This window comes from Suncus etruscus, chromosome 9, assembly GCF_024139225.1.
Source record: "Suncus etruscus isolate mSunEtr1 chromosome 9, mSunEtr1.pri.cur, whole genome shotgun sequence".
NCBI lineage: Eukaryota > Metazoa > Chordata > Mammalia > Eulipotyphla > Soricidae > Suncus > Suncus etruscus.
In genome coordinates, this window is record NC_064856.1 from 84,773,611 (window position 1) to 84,792,611 (window position 19,001).

General features: G+C 39.3%; 1 protein-coding gene across 4 annotated transcripts; it reads left to right on the forward strand.

Moving 5' to 3' along the window:
* The first annotated feature begins 210 nt into the window (after positions 1-210).
* On the forward strand, positions 211-16,771 carry EHF (ETS homologous factor). Of its 4 annotated transcripts, none has more exons than XM_049779893.1 (8): positions 211-310; positions 3,264-3,509; positions 5,836-5,898; positions 8,903-8,971; positions 9,084-9,152; positions 14,673-14,735; positions 16,388-16,583; positions 16,672-16,771. In XM_049779893.1, the coding sequence occupies exons 1-8, from the start codon at positions 214-216 to the stop codon at positions 16,769-16,771; spliced, it is 903 nt and encodes a 300-aa protein (XP_049635850.1). In that variant the 5' UTR covers positions 211-213. The 4 variants fall into 4 exon arrangements, with proteins under 4 accessions (XP_049635850.1, XP_049635851.1, XP_049635848.1 ...); XM_049779891.1 differs by having other exon boundaries at positions 214-310; positions 14,676-14,735; XM_049779894.1 differs by lacking the exon at positions 9,084-9,152.
* Positions 16,772-19,001: the final 2,230 nt, after the last annotated feature.

Genomic DNA, 19,001 nt, shown 5'->3' on the forward strand with positions numbered 1-19,001 from the left:
ACTTGCCTCATGCATATGAAAATTGATCCTGGAAATTTTTAATTGCCAGCAAGTTTGCCTTTACTGAAAGAGTTGTGGCAACATGCTTTAGAATCAACGGTTGAAGAAAGAGCATTTTTTTTCCTTCCCTAAACTAACTCTGAGATCAGTACTCTCACATAATATTTGTCTAAAAGCACTGAGTGAATGGGCTGTTTGATTCCCTTGCAGATCATGATTCTGGAAGGAAGTGGTGGAATGAATCTCAACCCCAGCAACAATCTCCTTCACCAGCAGCCGAACTGGACAGACAGCTACCCCACATGTAATGGTAAGGGCCCAAATGGGTATCAACGTCCTTCCTTATGGAAATCCGTTCTCTGTTGTAATTGGGATCATTTACCAGTTGAGTGATTAATAGAAAAAGAAGATTTATTCAGCAAGGTATATGGAGACCACAGAGAAAGGAGAAAGTTCCTTATGCTGCAGTTCTCTGTTGGCCCTCAGGACTCCAAAGAGAAACTCTTGCATTTCGATTGGTTCCAGCACTGCAACCTGGGCAGAGTGAGGAGTAAAGACAAGTCTCAAGGGAAGGTCACATGTTACAATTTTGACAGTATTTGACTGGGAAATCAAGATCAGGCAGGAGAGAAAAAGAGGCTTTGCTGTTTGTGTGTTGTGTGTATGTGTGTGTGTTTTGCATGAAAACATGGAAGGTGATGAGGTTGTATGAGTTTGACAGTTTCATGTCATTCGATTAACTTCCCTTCGTAAGGGAAGAAGAAATTTTGCTGGGGAACAGGAGTCCTCATTTGACCTTCCGAGTTCATAGATTAGGTAACTTCACTGAGAACCTACTGATTAGAAGTAGAGACTTTGGTGGTGTGGCTTAGAGAGCGTTTGGTGATCCAACTTATGACTTACTCTAGAAGCTGAACTGAATAAAGATCTCGCTGAATCACTGCCCCACACCTTGTGGTGAAGGCATTCTGTTTGGGTAGATGACTGCATAGCAAACTGTAGTGGGTTTAAGAAGTTCTGAGCCTAATCCCCACCCCATACCTGATTGATGATCATGTCACGACAGAATCTTCTGCTCCTGCTTCCCTGGAGAAATGGAAAAGGTCTACTCGTGAGCAGAGAGGCTCCTGAGAGGATGAGTGGAAGATGACAGAGGTTTTTATTTTCACCAAGCAGCTGATGGAAGTGTAGGTCTAATGCTTTCCATGGGTAACCCCAGTTAAATACGGTCGAATTGTTAGATTATCAGTCCCACCCAACACCTTCAAGTGCCCTTTTGGCTTGTAGTAATTTCTCTTGCAGTCTACAGTTTCTGTGTGGGAAACATGAGGGGGCAATTCCAAACAGGGCAGAAAAATGCTACACACAGGGAAAGGTTTGATATCTCCAGGTCTTGGACCCTAGATGAAGGTAGCATTCCTCCTGTCTGCTCTGAAGAAGACTGGGCCAATGTGTGCAGTAGGGAATGGAATTCAGGTATTGTTTTGCCTTTGTGACTTTCACAGACCCTAAAGAATGCCTTGCTCCTATCTTGATGTAGAATCTGACAAGTCTTCTGTCAGTGAAAATAATCCCACAGTCAACTTCAAACAAAACTCTCTGGTTCTTCCAAGTTTTAACAAGCTATGCTAAAAAAACTGACATTTAGCCCCGATCATATGAAGTTGAGAGAAGAAAGTTTTCCAGGCCTGGTTATTGAGTTATTGGGTTATTGAGAATTACTGTCTATTGGTGCAAATGCAGAATATTAGTCATTGCAACTACTTTATGAAAATATACTAAGGCTGTCATAAGAAATACATCCTATCCCTAAACTCTGGGGTAATGGAGGTGTCTTCTATACTTGATGTAACTTTATATTTGGCAATAATTCTATGGTATCAACTTTTTTGATAGAAGTTTTAGGGGTTGGAGAGATAGCACAAAAGTAAGGTGTTTGCTTTGCATGTGGCCAACACAGGATGGACGCTGGTTCCATTCCCTGCATCCCATATGGTCCCCTGAGCCTGCCAGGAGCAATTTCTGAGTGCAGAGCCAGGAGTAACCCCTGAGTGCTGCCAGGTGTGGGCCTCCACCCCCCAAAAAAGAGTTTTAAATCTTGGGAACAGAGAGATGGTAGAGCAGATATAACACTGGTTTGCATGTATCTAGCTTGTGTTTGATCCACAGCACCTAAGCCCCCTCCATGAGTTATCCCTCAGTGTAAAACTAGGAGTAAACTCTGGCTTGCTCTTTCTTTTTTATGGAAACAATAACCATTAGAACTATCAAACATGTCTTCTGGCGATTTGGTAATCAACAAACCATTACAATAAGTTGAGGGGATTTTTAGTGACTCGATGGGATATTGGAGCCTGCAATTTGAGAAGGAATTCAACAAGAAGGGTAAAATACAAGCCGACTAAAAGAACAATAAAAAACAAGTTATAGGTCCTTGAAGAATAGCTAATCAAGATCTTCAGCGGCAGTTACTTGGCAACTTGTCAGTTTTGTATCTAATGCAGTAACAATAGAAAACTACTAAAGGTAATTGGCGAGATTGGGCATGTTCAGGGTGGTATGACCATAGACTACTAAAGTTAATTGAGCAGGGAAATGATACCATCTTACTGATAATGATCATTGAGTCTGTGAGGAGGGGATAGACAGCCTGTTTAGCAGATCTGTACTACTTTTGGTAATCTGCACTTTTTTTTTTGGAAGAAGTGGAGGCATCACACTTCTTTCAAAACAATCTCAGGCCTCATATTTTACAATGGAAAACAGCTTGAAATTTGGGGACTTATTTATGGGGTGTGTGTGTTTGTGTGTGTGTGTGTGTGAGAGAGAGAGAGAGCTAGAGAGAGAGAGAGAGAAAGAGAGTGAAACAAGGGGAGAAAGGACAGTGATCAGTACAGATAAAGGTTGCAGGGAGGTGGGGTGAGAATAAAGAAGTAAATTTGGGTGTGAACAAGTAAGTTCCAGAAACTGTAGCAATGCATTAGCTTTTATATATTTTGGGCTCACCCATTTCTCAGGGGTAGGTATCATGGAGGGCATGTAGATGAATAGAACTAAGTGCCTGGCTCCATGATGCCTGGAAGAAGAGCCCCACTTTTGAGAGCCTCTTTTTCCAAGCCTGTCTTGTGCTCCAATCCCAATGCATTGGTCCAAAAACCGTGATTGTGTTCCCCTATGAAATCCAGCAGTTAGCAGTTCAGTTTCTTGAAATTATGTCTAGTAACAACCACAGTTTATTTCTTGGGTTGCTTCCTATTTTGCAGTTTCCAGCAGTTTTTTTGGAGGCCAGTGGCATGAAATCCATCCTCAGTACTGGACCAAGTTCCAGGTGTGGGAATGGCTCCAACACCTCCTGGACACCAACCAACTGGATGCCAGCTGTATCCCTTTTCAGGAGTTTGACATCAGTGGTGAACACCTCTGCAGCATGAGTTTGCAGGAGTTTACCCGAGCAGCAGGGACAGCGGGTCAGCTCCTCTATAGCAACTTGCAGCATCTTAAGTGGAATGGTAAGTTTCTCTCTCTCCTTTTCAAAGAACCTGTTGGAAAGAATATAGACTCTCTAGCTGCAAGGTTGCTTGTCAGGGATGACAAAGGATATTTTCAACTCCAAATAGCTATTTCCTGAGATAGGGAAGCAAAAGGGACATGAGAGAACAAACATGAATAAGCCCAGGGTATGAGGTGTGTCTAATCCCTTATAAACACCAGTGTAATTTAATTCTCTCCTTATGACTATTTTTCAGGGAGACAGGGGATAACTGAATATACACAGAACACTTTGAGAAATTCTTTCTTTTTTTCCTTGCTTGCAAACCAAGCCAATGGTTTAAAAATCATTATGACTTCTTTTATTTTTAAACTTAGAGATGTGGGTTCTTGAGCTTGGATCTATGATGGTTGAGAAAATTTACAAAATTAGTTCTATATGTTGGAAAGGGAGAAAGCACAAATTCTTTAAAGTTTCCATATATTATTTAAAGTTCTATAACTTGATACTACAGCTATGACTGGGGATACATATCAGATGTTTTTGCAATTATTTTTAAAATTGATGCTACTGAACCTCACTGATCATGGTCATTGGCGATAGTTTTGCACATGCATACATTCTTTACTGCCTGAAATGATATAGTAGAACAGACAACTCACTATACAGAATGTTTTTGACACAGGAATAAGGTTTCTCTGATAGAGTCTAGCTCTTCTGTAAACCAGGGTCTTCTCAGAAGGCAGCAAGGTATACGAATACTGAGTTGTCATGGTTCACAGGAGAATGGACACAACAATCTTAGCAGAAGCTGCATTTTGGCATGGAGTTGGCAATTTGGAAGCAAGCCTTCCAAAGTCTATGAACCAGATTCATACGGCTTCTATCAACACGGAGGAGGCCTGGTCTGGCAGGGTGGTTGACAGTAGTGGCAGCCATTTTGATGATCTCATTCAACTTCTGGGCACTCCCATCTTCCCACCCACCCACCACACAGAGGTAGTTGCTCATTTTTCTTTTACTAGAACCAAACCAAACAAGGCTCTATAAATAACCCAAGGAATCTTCAGAAAGAGCAGTCTTACACTTGAAGAATTAAAAATATTTGGCTCCCAACCTCCAATTAAATCCACTCCTTTAAAGCTTTGTTCTGATTGAAGCCTCAGGTTGTGGATCTTGGTGGTGCTGTGGCCTTCTCTGACCTTTTGTCTTTGACCATTAAGGACTTGTTTGACCCCATTTCAAGCTGCTGTTGCCTGAGTGCTTCATCACTCGATTTCTTAGCTTAGTGTTGTCATTTTACCTTTATTTCTAGACATTTTCTTAACTTAAATGTATAGATGTATGTTAAGCACTCTAAGTCAATCATTTTAATGATCATATGCAAAAATAAATATTGTATCCATTTTATAGACAGGAAAGCCAGAAGTCAGGTTAAAGATGTGAATATTGCTCATAAGATATTTATGATATGTCTGGGAAATAAAAGTACACTACATTCATTTTCATGTATGTGTCTGATTCTGTGGTATATGCAGAAGAGGAGCTGCAAATCATAAAGGGGCAGGAATCACTGCCTTTATTCAGATGTTCTAATATATTAAAACTATATAAGATGGTATTGATTAAGATCATGGATGAGTCAAACTATTTTAAATGTAATGTATTTTTCTATCATTTTTTTTTACCATTCGAAAGAACCTTAGAATATATCTGAGTTTAACACCCCACTAAATTTACAGATGAAGAACCCAAGATCTTAAATAGTAAAATGCATTGTAACTCTTAGTAGAAAACTGGTGTTCTGACTTCCAAAATTTTATTTGCATACTAGAAATACTATTTCTGCTCTTATTGTATATGTGGTTTTTTTGTTTTGTTTTGTTTTGTTTTTTATTTGTCACACCTGACAGCGCTCAGGGGTTTTCCTGGTTCTATGCTCAGAAATCGCTCCTGGCAGGCTCGGGGAACCATATGGGATGCTGGAATTCGAACCACCATCCTTCTGCATGCAAGGCAAATGCCCATATCTCCATGCTATCTCTCTGGCCCCGTGTGTGTGTGTGTGTGTGTGTGTGTGTGTGTGTGTGTGTGTGTGTGTGTGTGTTTATATCTACAAGGACCAAATAAATTAATTTTATGTGGGAACTCTAGTTACTGATTTTCAGAAACTCTAAGTTTCAGTTCATAGATCCAGAGAGTGAAACACCTTCCTCTATTAATAAGTAGAGAGAAACAGGTAGTGGGATTGGTAGAAATTATACAAGAAGCCACCTATGTCCTTATTTAATCTTCAAGTTTGATTTTATGAGTTTTCTCAGACTTTCTTAATGTGCCCTTCATAGGCCAGTGCAGCAGTGACCTTTTCCAGTCCACACATAACGTCATTGTCAAGACAGAACAAACTGGTGAGTAGTAGAAAACAAAAGGGCCAACTTGGCAGGCAAAGTCCTATGGAAGGCCTTGAGGAAGGAGTGCAAGGGACAGTGTAGATGTGGATCAAAGCTGCTCTTTTGGCCAGAAGCCCATGGAGGCCCCCTTTTATTTTTTACTTTCTTTAAAGGGCTGTTTCACCATGAGCCCCTTTCCTTATCTTTGGAATAAATGACTGGCTACTATTTCTAATTTATAGACTAATAGTGAATCTAGTTCTTTGCATACTTTATGCTTTCTTTGGTGAGTGTGTTATCCAGATTCCAGTCCAGGGCAGGAAATATGTAGTAATTCAGGAGTACCTATTAACCTAACTTGACAAGTCAGTATCCTTCCCCCAAAAGAGGAAGGCTACTGGACTAGTCAACTTATGATAAATAAGAGAAAAAAGGAAGTGCCAGTGCTTCTTTCTGTCTTTCCTTACTAAGAGATTGCTTCTCAAAAGAGGGAGAGTTTTCCCAGTTTCTGGGTACTGTCTACAGCCCCAGAAGAATTTAGTAGGGTTTTTCGGGGTCGGGGTGAGGATGTTCACAGATGCCCAATAAACTATTTTTTAGATAGTGTATAAAATTCCTTGCATATTAAATTTGGACTCTTGACTGCTCAGTCTTAGGATACTGCACCAGACACTGACCTTTGTAAAATTGTGCAGCTGCTACTGCTCCAGGGTCATTCCCCACAGCCATGTCAGTGAGACTGCAAGCCATGTGGGTTGATTAAGTTTACCACAGTCCTTCCTGAGGGTGGCATGCTAGTCACCAAGGACAGAATTTGACCCAAGGGTGATTAATGAGTCACTCTAGGCCAAAATTGGCCCCATGCACTTACTTACTTTTTTATAATGGGACTAGTCTACAATTACTAAGGGAAAAACAAATGCTATTAAGTATATTAATTAGATTCTCTAAGTCCTACTCCCAGAGACCCCCTACTCTCAGAGACCAGAGGTTAGATTGCCTGGATGGTCTGCACTTTATATGCCTGACTGCCCTAGAGGCAGACATAGTACTTAATTTAGATGATGGGGTGGGGTCCTTCCACCCCACCCTTCTGTGACTTGACTGATAACCCAGTAGAGGAGCCAGAGAGGCATTGGAGAAGTCCCAAATCACTTGATAATTCCTCCTTGTCCATCCTGACATTCTTGTGTTGCCAGTTCAACAAAGTTGGGCTTCAGGGTGGACAAGGTCCACCCTAGGAGGAGGGAGAAGAGTCTCCTGAAGGGACCAACACTCCCAAAATCTTTTTGGTTCAGTTTGTTTTCAGAGACAACAACAGGTGTACAAGGTGACCCAGCAAGGAGAAAGAGGGTGTAACCCCAAGAGACTGGGCTTGGGGTGTCCAAACACGTAGCTATTAGTTAAAATACCAGCTAAATCCCTATGTCGTAAACAAGAGGACTTAGTCAATGAGTCAGATTTTATACCATTTATCTATAAAACCAAAATGAAACCTGGCTAGAAGAATACCACCCATGTTCTGAAAGCCAGTAGAATCTATGCAAGGGAAGGAGCTAAGTGTAGCAGTTTCCATTGTAAGGGGGGAAAGCTCGAAGTTGTGGGTAATATAAGGTGAAGGCCTGTGACAAAGTTCGAAGCTCTTGGCCAATTAGGAAAGAAAATGCTCTGATTGGAGACCAGCCCTTTTCTGGGGCTTGTGTAGGAGTTGAACTTTATTTGGGGTAGGTGGAGGATAATTTCCTTTGAATCTGAAATCCGACAAGTCAATCAGGGTGAAATATGTTGAGAGCAAAAGTAAACAAGAGAAAGATTAGAAATAAAGAGAGAAGAGGAAAGAGAAGGAAAGAAAGAAAGGATATGAACAGTGAAGAGATAGTGAGGTTTTATTGGAGGCGAGCCAATAGCCAAACTCTTCAAAGTTGTTTAATTCTCTTTCCCTTCTCATTAGTTTTGTTTTGAAGATTTTTATGTCACTTTTTAAGCCAATGGTGAAACCTCATAGGGAGGTTCTGTCATCCAGTTATTGAAGAAATGACTCTCTGGATTTTAGCAATAAAGAATTTTTATTTCTATGATAAGAACTTTTCCAAAGAAACATCTTAATGCTTTCAGAAAGATCTGACTAGGAAAAGACTATGATTCTATTAGTTCTTAACAAGGTTTTCTGTGTGTAATATAAAAAATTCTGGTCATCATATAGAATAATGCACGATAATATCAAGCTTCAGAACTGAAACTCCCTTTTGCTTTGCAGAGACAGAAAAAATTTTTAGAAAGTTAAAATCTTGATTTAGGACAGCTTTCTCTTCTAAGATCTGCAACTGGTATAGAAACTAGAATATAGTACAGAGGTTAGGCTACATGCTCCTGACCAACTTGAACCATGCTCAATTCCCAGCACCAAAAGGTCCCCTGAGCATCACAGGTGCAGCCCTGCTAGTTCCCAGAAACACTTGGGTGGCCTAGACAATCTGACAACACAGGGCCTGAGCAGCATGACAACCTTGGGCATTTGTGTTTAATCATTGGCCTGGTTGGTAGAGAAAAGCTGGTGGGGCCTCCCAGGCCTCTAAGACCCCACTTGTGAGCCCCATCCCCTCAAAAGTGCAACTGTATAGCACATACAGTTTCATAAGTGGCCTGTAACAAAATCTGTAACAAAATTTTCTGCAGAAGACTGGGGAAAAATGGGGTCACATTATTATAAATTAGCATTTGGCAACACAATGGGAAAAATATTCATCCAACTGAGTTGGTAGGGAAGGCTGTTCCTTGGAGAAGGGAACTGAATCCACTGGAGAGGGTTGTGATATTAGAGTTAAGTGCATGGGAGACTATCATTAACTGTATTGTAGATAACAGGGCATTATTAATAAATAAATATTTTATAAAAGGTAGTATTCTGTAGATTCAGATCATTTCTTTTGTTGTCCCCTCTCCTCATATCACTTGGGTGAGTGGTGGTTTAGAAAAAGGAAAATAGATGATAGCTAACCATTCCCATTTTCTGTTCTTATAGATCCTTCCATTATGAACTCCTGGAAAGAAGAAAACTATTTATATGACACCAACTATGGTAGCACAGTAGGTAACTAACTCCCAACACTTAATGCCTTTTCACATTTCTGTTTTGTTTTTTCAATAGTCACTATTGTACATTATAGGAGGGAGTTTTGAATATTCATTGTTTTTTGTTATAGATTTGTTGGATAGCAAAACTTTCTGCCGGGCCCAGATCTCCATGACAACCACAGGTCACCTTCCTATTGGTAAGCATTCTTGATGTCAAGTTGAGTGACCCTCATACAATTGAGAACTACCCAAATCCTACATAAACACATTGCTGGAGGTCAATTTCATTACAATAGTAGGAAAAAGGATAGTGTTCCTTTTTAAAAGGTCAGCTTTTGGGTTGACACTTTAAAGACAACCAGTAAGGTTGTGTTTCAGAGAAGTATTTATCTTCCTATGAAACCAAATCATTCTCTTCTGACAACAAAAATTATCTTTGCAAACAAATCTTGCTCTTAGGAAATGATCTGAAATATTTATTCATACTTGAGTAGACATACTCATGAGAGAATTTGATTTTTGTTGTTATTGTTTTGGGACTACTCCTTGCTTTGTTAAGTTTTTACTCCTGCCTCTTCATCATCCAGGAATTACTATTCCTGGCAGTCCTCAGTGGATCACTGAGGATGCCAGGGATCCAACCTGGGTCAGTAGCATGGAAAGGCAAGTGTTATACACAATTATCTCTCTAACCTCCAGATAATTTAATATTTTATTTTAATTTTTAACAACCTATATTGGATAAGGAAAGGTTTAAAAAGGTTTATTTTAAGGATATAAAAGGCTTTCAGAATTTGGTAAAACTGTGGTTAAATAGTCTTAAAGTGGAACTGTATCATTTGGAAATTTCCAAAACTCTGGAAATCATATTGTTTGATCAGTTAAGTCTGACCCTGAGCTTTATGAAATATGTTCACATTAGTTACATGTAATTAATATTGGGTGTAACTTTGTGATACCATGGCTCTTAACTGAGAGTCTGTTGAGAGTGTGGAAAGGAACTTTCAGGTTGCATTTGCCCCAAATTCTTTTGTACTTTTCATGAAAGATGTAGAATGAGTTCACCAGGGAGATAAAAAGAGCAGAATTCATGTTTGTTGATGTTATTGTGTGCCATGTGGATTTCTGTGGGTCTTTGAAATGGAGCTTAGACATGTCAGAAATGAACTGCTTATTTCTTTGAATTGAATTAGGGGCAACTTCAAGAACAGGGTTCAAGTGACTGATTGTGGAAATAAGCATAAAACCAAAAATAATTCTCCCTCTTCTCCTTTTGCTTTTCCTTCTGCTCCTTCTTCTTCTTCCTTTGTTGAGTGTATTTTTAAGATCTGAAATAAAAGCTATTGGTCTGAGATTTTGTTCAGGTCAAGCCCCTTGAATGAGACAGGGCTGGGAGCGAGGGTAAATGCTTCTGGAATTAAGGTTAAGAACTAAGGTCAATTCATTTCTCTACTTGTCTGCCTCCTTTCCTCTTGTACCCACCCCAGCTTAGACAGCCCATAGCATTATGTGTCACTGAGTATTTGCTGAAATTAGGAAATAGATTAAACACTGCAAAGGCTCAGCAGTATATTTACAATTCTGGGTAAACCAAGCCAATCAAGGCAAACTTTCTGTGGCAATGGCTGATACCTAGTTAAGACCAAGGGTTTCAGAGATAGTAAATCTTAGGCTTATAGCAAAATATCCAACCAAGAATTACATTGAACCAACCACTTCCTGAGCCTCGGGGCTGGTTCTATACCTGGCACCTAGGAAATGTAAAAGTCATAATCACAATTTTCCCACCCTTTCCACTGGCCACTCTTCTCTTTTCTGTACACTGATTACTTTCTAAGAGAATCTCACAATCAAGAGGGCACAATTTCTGCTTTCATAGTTCAGTAACAAGATCTCCGAGCCTGGCTTATTTATGTATTTATGTATTTATTTATTTTTATGATCTTTTAAATGGGATTTATAAATTTGTGCTTCTTCACCCCTTTAATCCTGTCCCTGCATCTCTACCCCACCCAACCTACTCTTGTACCTCATTCCTATCCTACAATTGTAACACAAACACAGGCTGGAAAACAAGAGATAAGAAAACTAGGCCCTTTATCAGAATTAGTATTACTCAAATAATTAATTGAGTATCAAGGGTTAGTAATTTCTTTGGAGTAGGATAGCCTGCCAGTGGGATTGCTAACTACAACCTTGTAGAGGCCCATTTCTACTATCTCTACTAGGATAGGACTAGAATCCCTTCCCCACAAAAGCATTCTGCTACCTGCCTACATAGGCCTTTAGATTTCAAGCTCCCATTAAATTAAGTGTGGTTAAGTATCTTTCTATGCTCTAAATGCAAGTTACAAGTAGAACCAAGGCGAGGCCCAAGCTAAACTGATGCCCTGTGTGATAAAGGCTGGCAGGGAAGCGGGCTTTGTTTGGATTTCTCTGTCATCTGCCATTTCATAAAATGGCCGCCGCCAGTGTTCCTGATCTGCCCGATAGTCCTCAAGCCAATCAAGCCAAGTCAGGCCTGATGTGTTTATTCACTGACTTGTCGAGCCTAAAGCTAGGGTGGCACGGTCTATTATAACACAGAAATTTGTATATCCCGTAAAGAAATGGCTCACAGCTGAATCATATGCAAATGCTTCTAATCTTTGCTTCTTGCGAAGCAGCTTAGCTGAAGTCATGCTCTGGAACCTACCTCGTAAACCTGAACTGGGTACTGCCCCTGCCCAGACCGGACCTTGGCCTCAGGTGCCTGGGAGCAGAGTGAGAGAAAGCCAAGTTGGACAACTTCCCCAGAGCAGGCCATTATTTTATAAGAGTGAATCACTTAACCACATGGCTCACTTCAAAGGCTTTGACTTTTATTGGGGTGGGGGGTGGGTTGAGGGAAAGACAGAGGGGGTAGAGGCCATCATTCAAATTGACGTTTCAGATCAAAAGATTTTAGAGCTCATGCAGTCAATCTTTCCTTAGCCTGTCCTGGAACACTGGGAAGAGTAGGGGAGTGGGTTCGGAGGAAACTGTCTTCATGTAAATGCATATTCTTCTCTAGGATGACAGGAAGATATTTATTTAGGGATTTTGGGCTGTGTGTGTGTGTGTGTGTGTGTGTGTGTGTGTTAAACTGGAAGGAGATATAGTCTTATTATATGGTTGACAGTCAAAGAAATAATTTCCTGGAGGTCCACAGGTTGTGAGCTTTCTAAATGTAAATTCTGTGCATTCTTAGGTGAGTCCCAAACTCCTGAAATTGTTTACAGACTTTCTTGATTTGTAAACATAAGGTATATTTTTTCTGAGGAAAGTGTTCAATATTTCTACAGTTTGCACAAAGATGACTAGATACAATAATTGATACTGTATCAGCTTAGCACATACAAATGATGATGGTCAGTAAGTTGAGAGACTTTTTTTTCTTCCCTGAATTCAACCCTGGCTCTGAAGTAATGGCCTTCATCTCTCCTGGAAGCCATTTGAAAATGATCTTTACTTGTGGCCTGCTGGGTAAATGCCACTCTTTGTCTGTAGAACAACGTAGTCCTGTTAGAGTGATGTATCACTTGGAAACCTGGGTGGGTGTCAGACCTGTTGCAATATTGTCACATCCTGATGGGATGTTGCAACCTCAGTGTGAAACCTATGGGGAGGGAGAGTGGTGTTTTCTTGGATTTCTTGTGAATTTGTCCTTCCAGATTTCATAGAAACTCACGTCAGGATCAGGCCCTCCTGCTTAGCTATGCCAGGAGAGACAAGCATCACTCAAAGGTTTCTTTTCTCACCAGATCTTTTAAAATCCCTCTTCTCTATTCTGCCAGGGCATTTGGAGAAACTTGGCACATTCTAAGTTTTGGCAAGTGGGGTAATCAGAGAGGTGAATGGGTTCATACATGCTGGGTAATACAGAATCAATAGACTGTAATGCCTTTTCCCACTAATCATAGATTCTAGAATTCAATCTATTGGCAATAAAGACATTGAAGAAAACAGCTAGATATTGCCATCTTTGGCATGGCATAGTGTAGTGGTTATGAGTCAAGTCTCTGTTCAAACTGTTGGGTTCATATCCTGGCTGCACTTTCAGGCTGTGTGAATTATGTAAGACATTTGACCTCCCTGGGTCTCAGCTCCTTCACAGCTATAAATTAGGAGTCACAATTGAACCTGCTTTTTGGAATGGTATGTCCAATAGAGTGATTTATGGATAGGGCATAGACGAAGGTCTAGTACATATAGTAATAAGCCAGAGCTATTGTTAATCCTTTCCATTAGAAAGTAATGGTATTCAAATTAAAAATATTGCATGGCAACTTGACAATTGAATCCATGGACCATTTTTTTTTTTTTTGTGAGCAGTCCCATTTTAAAGTCTCAATGGAGGTCACACATAGGTCAATAATCTTTATTTTAGGAAGCCCTGATACATGGAAGAAATGTGCCAACTAGCCCAATTTTTTAAAATAACATTGGCCTGTATTTAGAGATTACTTTGTTTAAAATGGAAGAAATCGTTGTTGTTGCTGTTTTAGTATGTGTTAAAGTACTAACATTTGTTAAGGTGCTAGAGACTTGCACTTGCTATGAAATCTGGTGTTGTCTAGGCCCAAACACATGTAAGTGAATATGTGCTTTACCATGCAACCATATTCCTAGGCCACAAAAATGGTTTTGCTTGTGGGATTTGGGGGATAATATCTACATGAGTTCAACACTGAACTTGTACATTCATACATGTACATACACATTCAAGATCACTGGGTCATTTCACTTCTTTTATAAAGAAGGTTTATTTCATGTATTTGCTTCTGTCACCTCTTCTTTGCTGCCAGTCCTAAAGGTTGCCATAATGAATCATTTGTTAAACTAATCTTTGTTTCCATAGTCCACCAGGGGCCTCTGTACTTAGCTCTGGCCAGTCAATGGCCCCTTTGTCAGGCTGATTAAAATGTAACTTTGCATGCCAAAAAGGGCACTCCTCTGGCTGAGAAACCATCTTTCTTTGTTATAGACCTTTACATTTTTGTATTAAAAAAAAAAGAACAACAACCCTTTCAATGACCTAGTCTCACACTGGCTTCACATCTCACTCTTTCAAAATAGAAACTAAAATTCTAAAGACTTCTTACCAGATCTTCTGGATCTGAGACACAGCTCCTTGCCCACAGTCCCACTGGTGTCCTTGTACTGTGGACACTCAACAACCACAAGGTCTTTAAATTTAAGTATTCTCATTAATGAAGACTCATCTGGGGCTAGAGAAATAGCACATAGGTAGGGTGTTTGCCTTGCATGTGGCCAATCCGGAAAGGAATCGGTTCGATTCTAGGCATCCCATATGGTCCCCCAGCCTGCCAGGGGCGATTTCTGAGTGCAGAGCTAGGAGTAACCCATGAACACTACCGGGTGTGACCCAAAAACTAATCAAAAGACTCATCTACAAATTTTGTGTCTGTCTCCCTTACATCTATCTGTCCCTTATTAGATCTTCCATGATCATCTGGTTTTGCATATCATGTTCATGCCCATGCTGCTATCCTCATTTCTTACTCTACACTACTTTTCTTCATGGCTCCTAGCATCTCATGTGGTCAAAGTCATATCACCAAGACAGTGCCAAGCATGTTGTGTGCTTGAAAAATGTTGAGTAATTGAATGGGTAATAAATCCAAATGGTAACTATGAACATGGCTAAACTAAGTGACTGTCATTTTTCTCTTTAGTAGAGTCACCTGATATGAAGAAGGAGCAGGACCACCCTGCAAAGTCTCACACCAAAAAGCACAGTAAGTTCATTGGCTCTTGATCCTTTTCTTCAAGTTGGATATAACTGGAGTCCCCTAGATTTTACACAAACACTACTTCTATTTGCTGTCTCTGGTTTTCTTATCCCAATTTGAACTAAGTATCTTTAAATTGTTTCTAAGTTTGGAGACTCAAGGCTATTTCTACCTCATATTGCCATATTTAGTTACAAAAGAAAACATCAGTTTAATACGATTTTATTTTTGCAATCTTGGCAGTAGAGCTTTCTTTCTCTCCAGAAAAATAAATAGCTGGAGGAGGAGAAATATTGGAAACATCAAAAACATGTTACTATTTTTTATTTGCTGACAATTCGATGTGGCAATATTATTCTAAGAAATAACTTATATTATGTTTTGAGGGGGTCCCCTCTACCTGTGCTCAGTGATCTCAAGTAGTGGTAATACTAACTGATTCAATAGAAAGGCCTGACAGGATCTCAAGCCTGGTAATGTAGTGTTGCTTTGGCCTTGTGGTACTGTGGGTATCCATCTGGGCCATTTGTGGTCTGTGATGTTAGAAAGGGGCACGTGATGCTGGGAACTGAGTCTTGGACCTTGCACATGACAGACATGCACTCCAGCTCTTTGAGCTCTCTCTCTTCTCCCTACTCCCTGTCCATTATTATTATTAAGATGTTACAGTGTTCTTTAATAGCTGTATTTCCTTTAGTAATAAACCTGAAGATGTATAAAATTTCCAAGACATGGAGTTGAGGGTTGAAGGAGTGTCTGAAAAGACAGCACAACTCCTGAGATGGTGGTGGTGGGGGGCAAGATTGTGTACCACAGTCTAGGGAACAAGATTGGGCTTAGTTGTGAATCTCATTCAAGTAACTTCTTCATTTTCACAACATGACGCTCACCAGAAAGAGTGATGCATGGAGTTAGAGAAATAACTACATTAAGTACTATCATAACAATGTAAATGAATGAGAGAAGTAAAAAGCCTATCTCGAGTGCAAGTGGGAGTGGGGTGGGGAGGAGAGAGATTTGGGACATTGGTGATGGGAATGTTGCACTGGTGAAGGGGGGTGTTCTTTACATGACTAAAACGCAATTACAATCGTATTTGTAATCAAGGTGTTTAAATAAAGATATTAATTTAAAAAAAACTTCATTTTCAAATCATTCCCCTCAATCTTTGTGCAGTATCCTCTCCAATACATCCTAGACATTAAATTCCAGACTCTGATTTCTGTGTGGGTGAAAAATTTTAGTTTAAATACTAAATAAAATTGCTTGAAAGTTGCTCCCTGAGAAGTTGTTAAAATAAATAATAAGCAGCTGCTTTTGAAACATATTTAAAAGATACTAACCCTAGAATAGGAAACCTATTTATTTTTCATTTGCCACTTAATAACTGTTTCTTTGGTTATGTGAAATTTTCTATGCCTTTGTTTCTTGATGTATAAGATAAATCTTTAAAAGTGTTCACTTATTCTCATGTGGTTTTTGAAATATGTCCTATATTTGGGGATTCTGTATTCTGGTCTCATCGCTGTGGTCTGGGAGGAAGAGGAAAATAAGGTTTTAATTTGATGGATTTTCTCCTCTTTCTCTCTTGCTTATTTATTTATTCCTTTTTATTATGACTTTGTTATTAATAAGCTCCATTGGGGACTTTTCCTCAGATCCCAGAGGAACCCATTTATGGGAATTCATCCGAGACATTCTTCTGAATCCAGACAAGAATCCAGGGTTAATCAAATGGGAAGACCGGTCTGAAGGCATCTTCAGGTTCTTAAAATCAGAGGCTGTGGCTCAGCTATGGGGGAAAAAGAAAAACAACAGCAGTATGACCTATGAGAAACTCAGCAGAGCGATGAGGTGAGGCCTTTCCTATCTCAACATATGATAAGGCCGCAGCCCCAGCTTCAGCCTGACCTACTTCCTCTTGCAATGTTCTCTATTACAGATACTACTACAAAAGAGAAATTCTGGAACGTGTGGATGGACGAAGACTGGTATATAAATTTGGGAAGAATGCACGTGGATGGAGAGAAAATGAAAACTGAAACTGCCAACACTTTGAACACAAACACAAATACAACTAGATGCTAATAGACCAAGAACTCCTGGACGTAAATATTTCAAAGACTACTTTTCTCTGATATTTATGTACCATGATGGGGGGGAAATCGACTTCTAATGGGAAGAAGGAACACTACAGTTGATAAAATTATTTTGCTACTTTGAAGTATGTTCTATATGGGGAACAAATGTACACAGTTTTCTGTGAAATATGATGCTGTATGTGGTTAGGACTTGTTTTTGCCTCTATCATGAAGCTCTTTTCTGATGCAAGAAGAGCTGGTTTTTGCAGTCTTGTGTTTCTTGCTATGAAAAAGGAAAAAATATCAGAGGGCATTAAATGTTTTTCTATGCAAAATGATTTAGGAAAAGGTAACATAAGCATCCACATAGTCTCATCAAGAGGGATATACTGTAGGGACTCCAATGGATCACAGGAAGCAGAGGAGCCAGTGAATGGAGAAAGAGACACCTCAAATCTAGGGTGACTATAACCAATGCATTATCACAGGACTTTCTTTGTTGAAATAAGTGAGAAGAATAATGGGGAGAGGGCATGGTACTTATTTGGGAACAATTTATTTGATTTCAAGGCTATCTTCTCCCTTCCCTATAAAAGGTTACAAACAATTACATTTGTCACCTTTTCTCCCAACCAATTATTTAAAAAAGAGGGGGGAGGGAGTGTCAAGTCTTGGTTATTATCCTCATTGCTTTAAAATAAGTGAGAAGAGATGATGAATTATCCTTTACATTACTAGAGTCCATCATTGGCACATATGACATTTTTGATTAAATAATTCTTTGTGGTACATTGTTCAGTTGTCCTATACATTGTTGGATGTTTAGCAAAATTAATGGCCTCAAGCTAAATGATACTAGTAAACACTGACATTCCACAAATTGAGACAATCAAAATATGTCTCCAGGTCTTTCCAAGTGTCCACTAAGGGGCAAAATTTCATGACTGAGAGCAATTATGTTGGCCAGTTGAGATTTATTCTCCAAACAAAAAAATGACACATGATATTTTAGTCCTAGAGAGATAAAAAAGCACGACTTTAAAACTAACTTATTTAACATTTAAAAAATATTAGGACAAATAGAACAAAGATATGATAAATTAAATATAGTAATGTAGCAGAAACTATAACAGAAGATGTTTTCTCTTGCATTACAGACAAATTATATTATGTTATAGTTTCTGCTAATTTCAGCCAGAGAAGAATATGTGTGGTGTGCGTGCGTGTGTGTGTGTGTGTGTGTGTGTGTGTGTGTGTGTGTGTGTGTGTGTATCTGTCCATGTAAGAGTGACAAAGAGAGAAGAGAAGGGAAATTATAATGATATTTTCTTCTTTTTGATTTTTTGGCCACACCTTATGGCGCAGGGCCTACTCCTGGCTCTGTGCTCAGGCGTCACTCCTGGTGGTGCCTGGGGAACCATAGAGGTTACCAGGAATCAAAGCTAGGTTGGTGGCATGTAAGGCAAAAGTTCTATCTATTCACTGAATTATCTTCTCTAGCCTCCTACAATTTTTCTTTGCAGCTAATTCTTACAATTTTTCTACTTGTGAATCATATCTTTCCTATTTCATCTGAACTCATCTCAAAGTGAATAGAGTATGCTATCTAGATTTGCTTCCATAGGAATTTTGTATTAAAAATAAAAAAGAAATGAGAAAAGAATGAAAAATAAAATAGACATCAACTCAGGAATCTATTGTTCCTAAGGAGTTGGGAATGGACTCATTGAATTGTTCTAAGTTACCTGTACATTTACCACTGGAACCTATAATCTGAGAACAGGAACCTCTGACACTATTAAACAGAATTTGACCATTCAGTTCCCTTTTGCAATTTATCTGCTGTGCTTCCCAATGTCCTTAGCTATCTCTTCTTTCTTGTCTCTTGATCTTGAGCAATAACATATAGATGTTATTTTAAGAAAACACAGTTTTCTTTACCAATGAAAGAGTGCTGATCACCATGTTCTACACAGCAAAATCGAACATTCATTGTTAAAGGCTAAAAGTGTTTGTAACAAACATATTCAGAAATCTGGAAATAAGAAGAATGTAGAATTTGTCTTAATTATAATGAGAATAATTATTGATGATAAACTTGGAACACCACCTTAGTGAGATACATGACCTTTAGAAAGAGTGATTTTTATTTTTGCTTGGCTTGGTCCCTTACACAGAGGTATTAGTCTTT